This window comes from Eimeria maxima, genomic scaffold (genome assembly GCF_000499605.1).
Source record: "Eimeria maxima Weybridge genomic scaffold, Emw_scaff233, whole genome shotgun sequence".
Taxonomy (NCBI): Eukaryota; Apicomplexa; class Conoidasida; order Eucoccidiorida; family Eimeriidae; genus Eimeria; species Eimeria maxima.
Window position 1 is genome coordinate 35031 of NW_013565189.1, and position 6953 is coordinate 41983.

Genomic DNA, 6953 nt, shown 5'->3' on the forward strand with positions numbered 1-6953 from the left:
GAAACCATGGGATTAGGGAGCCTTAGCTTGCCATTGTACGCTTAACGAACTCTTTTTGCTGGCTATTTGTTTGTACGTTCCCCCCGTCTTATCAAGGCACTTGAGTGTGCAGCAGCTGCAGCTGCAGGAGCAGCAGCAGTAGCTAAATGCATTTGTCTTTGAATGTCAGTTGGGGCTGCGTATGTTAAAATACACACTCCAAGCCCCAAGCCCTAAGCTACAAACCGTAAACCCTAACTCTTGTCTGGACCGGTGCCCCCCACCGCCTCACTTAGCCTCACCGTTGTTTACAGGGACCCTAAACCCCAAGCCCAAAAGCCTGCACCTAAAACGCACGTCCTTGAGCACAGTGTTTCCTTCTTGAATATCTGTCTGCCACTTCCATATATCCTTTTCCCCTTGTCTTGTCTCCCTCTAAATATTGGGCACCTGAGAGTTGTCACAACCATAGCAGCAGAAGCAACAGCAGCAACAGCAGCAGCAACGGCAGCAGCAACAGCGGTAACATCGCAACTGAGAGCATCAAAGAGGCCTGGACGGCGGCAACACGAGTATTCCCTCACTGAAGAGGCGACATTTGGTGCCGACGCAGCTGCAGCAGCCCACCTGCGCTGCATCAGCAGGACTGCAGCGGCAGCGCAGGAGCAGCAGCAGCAGTAACTCATGGAAACAGTTGATCAGCAGAGCACATTGGGGTTCGAACCCCCTCTCTGCCGCCTTCTCTCTGCAAATGACCCTTTCCAATGCATCAAGACAGAGCTCAGCCTGTACAGCAACCCAAATCCTAAACCCTAAACCCTAAAGCCTAAACACTAAACACTAACACTAAATAAACCCTAGAACCAGAAGCCTAAACCGCAAACCGTACTGATTGTGGGGTTGTGTGCTGCAGTATGCAGGACAGTCTGCAGCGTGCGGAGGGGAGTGTGAGCCACCTGCAGCAGCTGCTGGAGCTGTTGCTGCAGCAGCTAACACAGAAATCTGTCCAAGTTGGTGTGTGCTTAGATGCGCTGCAGCCTTTGGGGTTTTATTTAAGGGGCTCGAAGCTGTTGAGTTGTTCAACAGATACACCTCATTCATCGCTTAAGAAGGCTAGCAGCAGGCGGCAGTCTGCAGCAGGTGCAGCAGACAAAGCAACTGCTGCTGCAGCTGCAGCTGCTGCTGCAGCTGCTGCTGCACAGGTTGCTGCAGCAGAAGCCATTAGGGACACCGAAAATGCAGGAGGAGCAATAGAACGCCTGCCAACAAACCAGCAGCAGCACCAACTGCAGCAGCAGCAACTGCAGCAGCAGCAGCTTAAAACACAGGCGGAGCAGCGGCAAAACCAGCAACACCACCAGCGACTGCAGCAGCAACAACAAGAGCAGCAGCAACCACAGCAGCAACAGCCAACGGAAAAGCAGGCTGCACGGCCTCCGTCCAAGTTAACACCTAATGCAGGGCCTTCTAGTGTAAAGAAGCAGCAGCCGCAGCAGCAAAACGCCCCTGAACCTCCAACGGCAAATCCTCCAGCAGCAGCAGTATCAATCAATACAGCAGCAGATAAGGCTGCTGGTGCTGCTGCTGCGCTCAAGAATGCCCCAGCGGGTTCCATACCGAAGGCAGCAGGAATTTCTTTATCGGCGCCTGCAGCAACTGCCAATAAAGAAGAGGTACTTGCCCCAGCTGCGGCATCAGCGGCAGCTGCAGCAACACCACCAGCAACGTCAGCCCCAGTACCACCTCTAGCACCACCACCACCTGCAGCAACAGCACCAGCACCTGCAGCAACAGCAACAGAAACAGCAGCAGCAACAGCAGTAGCAACGGCTGCAGCAGCAACAGCAATTGCTCCTGAAGGTGGTGCCGCTACAATCAGGAAAAGACAGAAGAGAAAACCAGGACAGGAAAATGGAGCTGCTGCTGCTGGTGTTGCTGCTGCTCCGCCCGTAAGAAAGCGCAGACGGCCGCAACAGCAGCAGCAACAACAACAACAGATGCCTCCAGATGAACAGCCAGCCAACCCCAAAGGGCCTAAGCAGCAGAGCGAGTCGCACCAAGACCTTGCTGCCCAGCAGCAAAAGCAAAAGTCGTCGGAGTGCCTGCAAGGAGCCGCAGCAACTGCAGAAGAATCAGCATCGCCAACAGCAGTAGCAGCATCAGAAGCAGCAGCATCAGAAGCAGCAGCAACAACGCCAACGCCTCATGCAGCAGGTTCTTGCGAGGCACGTGCGGCGTCAAAGCTTCCTGTCTGCACAACAGCCAGCGCATCTCCAACAAAAACAACTCCTACTGTTGTTGCTGCTGAGGGCGCAGCTCCACCAGCACAGTCACCCAGGGGTGCTGCTGCAGCTAAGCCTGCCCACCTGACCCAAAAGGATGCAACAGCAGCAGCAGCAGCTGGTGCTGCTGCAGCTGCTGCTCCAAAAACGACATTGAAGTCAGAACTACAGGCAGGAGCAGCAGCTTCTGCCAAAGCACCACAAGCACCCGCAACAACAACAGCGACGGCAGCAGCGGCCGCACCGGCAGAATCAGAATTGGTGTCACTTCCTGCTCTGCTGCCAAGGGGCAAGCAGAAGCAAGCAGCAATATCTCCAGCAGCACCCCCCGGAGACCGGGTGCAAAATGGAGGCTCTCCCAATAGGGGACCAGCCCGAGGTGCACCAGCAGCTGCAACAGCTGCGACAACTGCTGCGTCTGCCTCTGCTCCAGGCCCTACGTTGGGGGATGCCACTCCTGGTGCCCTTAACAGCCAGCAGCAGGCAGTTGTTCTTCAGCGAAAGCAGAAGCAGCAGCAGCAGCAAAAGGGTCCACAGCCTCTAGCGCGCCAACTGAGTCCACAGGTTCAGCAGCAGCAACAACAACAAGCGAAAGTGCCATCGCCAAAGGGCGGGAGCGTCGCAGAAGCTGCTGCAGGGGCGACGCAACGGTCGCAGCAGCAGCCGCAACAGCATCAACAGCAACAGCAGCCAAAATCGGAGGAGCAGCATGAAAAGCAGCAGCAGCAGTTGCTGCAGCGGCGGCTAAGACAGCGTCTGCAACAGCAGCAGAGAAGAAGAGTAAAGGCGGCCTTAAATAGTGGCCTGCAGCGAGACACGAAGCCCAAGCCAAAAGCCCCCCGCAGCAGCAGCAGCAGCAGCAGTAGCAGCAGCAGTAGCAGCAGCAGCAGCAGCGACGAGGCAGGGGCACTGAAGGAGCCTGCAAAGCCGAGACCCCGCAGCAGCAATGGTAGCAGCCGCAACAGCAGCAGCAGCACTTCCGGAAACAGCAACACCACAAGCAGCAGCATCATCCAGAAGGTGAAGTTTAGCAGCAGCAGCAGTAAGCTCAGCAGCACTAGCAAGACAGGCGGCGCAGCAGCAACAAACAGTCCGCAGCAAAAGCCCAGCATGCAGCGGCAGCAGGTGGAGGTAAGGCCTAATCCTGCAGCAGCTGCTTCTGCAGCAACCGCAGCAGCAGGTGTAGCAGCAACAGCAACTAAACTGGCTGCCACAGCAGCAGCCAGTGCTGCAGCAGCTCGTGCCTCCTCCTCCTCTTCAGCGCCAGTAGCAGCACTGGCGATAGAGGCAGGAATGGCGAAAAGAGCAGCAGGAGCAGCAACAACGAGTGTAAAGGCAGCAGCAGCAGAGCCACCTGCTGCTGGAGCTCCGAGCAAACCGACAGCAGAAGTTGCTGCTGGTGCAGACGGGAGGAAGCGAGACCGGCCGTCGCCTGTACATGCTGGAACAATAGCAGCAACAACTGCAGCAGCTCCTGCACCGGCTCGAGGCTCGAAGGCAGCATCTAGCAGCATCTCACCAGCAGCGACCCCTGCAGCAGCAACAGCAGCAACAGCAACAGCAGCAGCGGCAACAGCAGCAGCAAGGGCGGCTCCCGCAGCAGCAACCAAATCTGGGGCAACAGACTGTGGGTCGAAGGTACTGCCTGCTTCTGACCTTACGATGAAACCAGCTGTCTCCAGGAAACCCTCAGCTCCAGCACCAGCAGCAGCAGCACCTGCTGCTGCTGCTGCTGCAGAGGACAGCGACAAAGATCCGTGGCTGCCGGAGGCTGCTGCTCCTGTTGGCGCTGCTGCTGCAGCTGCAGTTGCTGCTCCATGTGAGAGGCTGTCTTCGTCGTCAAACGAGTCAAAGTCTTCTAAAGAAGTATTTCCAGGAGGATTGCGCCCCAGTCAAGCAACAGCAACAGCACCAGCAGCACCAGCAGTAGGCAGGGACAAGTCGCAGTTATCAGGAAGGCAGCAGCCATGGGAAGGAAGACTGCCTAGGCCCTGTAAAGAGCTGTCTCCGAGCAGCACCTGCAACAGACAGAGGCGGCGCCAGCGCAGCCGTAGCAGAAGCGACCACAGCAAAAGCAGTAGGAGGAAGAGCAGCAGCAGCAGCAGAAGCAGAAGAAGCAGTAGCAGCAGCAGGCGCCACCATGTGAGGCCTTCGACACACTTTAGGCGCAGCCGTACTAACAGCAGGGATGGCAGCCGCCCCCGTGAGCGGGCCCACCCTGGCCACTGGAAGCGCTGCGGTAGCAGCAGTAGAAGCAGCAGTAGAAGCAGTAGCTGCAGCAGACGCAGGCGTCGGAGCAGCAAATATCCGTTCGAAACCAGACACCGAGAAGACCGAAGAGGTAGGCCCAACATGGAGTCACCCTCAAGGTGGCGAGGCGGTCACTACCGCAACAGCAGCAACAGCAACAGCAGGAGCAGCAGGCAGTATCCCGGCCATAGATACCGTAGCCCCTCTCCTCGTGGAGACCGCTACGGCCGCTTAAGGATGCATGCGCCCTACTACCCGCACCAGCGGCAACAGCAGCAGCAACAACAACAACAACAACACCGGAGAGAGCAACAACGGAGTCGTGTGTCTCCAGGGGAACGTTCAGGGTCTCCCACAAGAGGCAGAAGAAGCAGCAGCAACAACAGCAGCAACAGCAGCAACAGCAGCAACAACAGCACTCAAAGGTTCACCAGCCATACAGCGCATGCTGTCAGCGGCAGGACGTACACAGAGTTCCGAAGCAAACAGGAGGGTAGCGCCACCACCAGCGGCAGCAGCAGCAGTAACAACAACAGCAGCAACAGCTACAGCAAGCGAGACAGCAAGAGCAGCAGCGCGATGTATGAGGACGGCACAAAGCACGCTGCTGGCAGCAGCGACGGCAGCAGTGCCTGTGTAACCAGCTCCACCAGCAGGCCTGGCCCGGGTAGCAGCACTGGGAGCGGAGATAGCAGCAGCACGGCCAGAAGAGACGAATACAACAGCAGCAAATTTGGCGCGCGCAACAGCAGCAACAAGAGCACCAGCAGCGAAGCCAAGCCCGAAGAAGAGACAGCAGGGACCAGCAGTAGCAACAGCAAAGGCAGCAGCAGCAGGAACGACCGAGACGACAACTGCACGGAACCGACCAGGGGCGCATGCCCCAGTAGTGATAGCAGTAGCAGCAGCAGCAGTAGCAGTAGCTGGCGTAGCAGCAGCAGCAGCAATAACAATAAAGACGGCAACAGTGGCTTTGGCGCCCAAGCAAGCGGCAGCTGCAGCAGCGAAGTTCCTTGTATGAGTCAAACAGCATCCGCAGTTCGCAGCAGCAGCAACAACAGCAGCAGAGGCGAGAGCACCAGCAGGAGCAACAACAGCAGCACCAAGGCCGAAATACACACAGTCCAAGAGCAGCGTGATATTTCTACTGCTGCGGCAGAAAGCCCTATAGTAGCGGCTACTGCAAGTCTAGCTTCTGCATGCAGTCCTATACAAGAATCCCCGCAGCAGCTGCAGCAGCAAGGAGAAGAAGAAGAACGAGAAGAGGAACTGGAGAGGGAGCTTCATGCAGTGGAGCAACACGAGGTGCTCGAGCAGCAGCAGGAGCAGCAGCAGTACCAACCAACAGAGGTACAGAAGCAGTTACCAGAAGAAAAGCGGCAGGTGCAGCAGGAGGACGAAGAGGAACAGGAGGAGGGGCAACTGCAGCACAAGCGTACAGAAGACGTTAGTCCTGCTGCTCCGGAGAGCGACGACAGCAGCAAAACATCCAGCAGCGGTATACGCATGAGGATCAACAGCATCACAGGTGGCAGCAACAGTAGCACCAGCAACAGTAGCACCAGCAACAGTAGCACCAATAACAGTAGCACCAGCAGCAGTAGCAGCACTAACCGTAGCAGCGGCAACAGCGACAGCGAAGACGACAGCGAGGCGCCGACTTCGCTGCAGCAACCGCAGCAGCAAACGAAGCTGCAAAAAGAAACACAGCAGCAGCAAGAAGTCCAGGAGGGACAGCAGCAACAGGAACTGCAGCAACAGCACAAAGAGCAACTGCAGCAACAGCACCAAAAGGAAATGCTCCGACAGCAGCAACAGGAACTGTCGGACCAGCAACAGCAGCAAAAGGAACTGCAGCAGCAGGAAGATGTCCAGCAACGGAGCCCACAAGAGCAGCCGCAGCAGCAGCAAATGGAAACGCCTGCAAGCAGTAGCATTTCTGCTGGTCCGGATGCTGCTGCCTCTGCAGCAACGGAGGCCGCTTCCTCAGCATCAGCTCCAGCTGCAGCAGCACCGCAGCGTTGCCGCCCTAGTGAAGAGCAAGAGAGAACAGCAGCAGCAGCGGCTGCATCAGCAGCAGTAGCAGCTGTAGACGAGCGTGTTGTTGCTGACTGTTGCTCCCTTCGAAGAGCACTTGAAGAGAAACCAGCGGTAAGGAGCACCCGCCGCAGTAGTAGTGGTAGTAGCAACAGTGCCAGAAGAAGCAGCACTAACAGCAGCAGCAGCAGAAGAGAAAGAGAAAACGGGCAGTTGCGTTTGTTTTTTAGTGTTTTTCTTTTGTCTTGTTTGTTTTTAGAATTCATCAGAAATTCATCTTTTGCTGCGAGCAGCAAAACATTTGCTGCTGCAGGAAGCATCGCAGGAAACACTCATGCATTGTCTTAAGGTAAGCAAATACATGGATGTGTATAATATATATATATATATATATATATATATATA

General features: G+C 56.3%; 1 protein-coding gene across 1 annotated transcript; it reads left to right on the forward strand.

Moving 5' to 3' along the window:
• Nucleotides 1-893: 893 nt before the first annotated feature.
• Nucleotides 894-6896, forward strand: EMWEY_00023340 (hypothetical protein; the record flags this gene model as incomplete). The annotated part of the gene is made up of 1 exon (XM_013480783.1): nucleotides 894-6896. One exon carries the CDS (start codon nucleotides 894-896, stop codon nucleotides 6894-6896), a length of 6003 nt encoding a protein of 2000 aa, XP_013336237.1.
• Nucleotides 6897-6953: the final 57 nt, after the last annotated feature.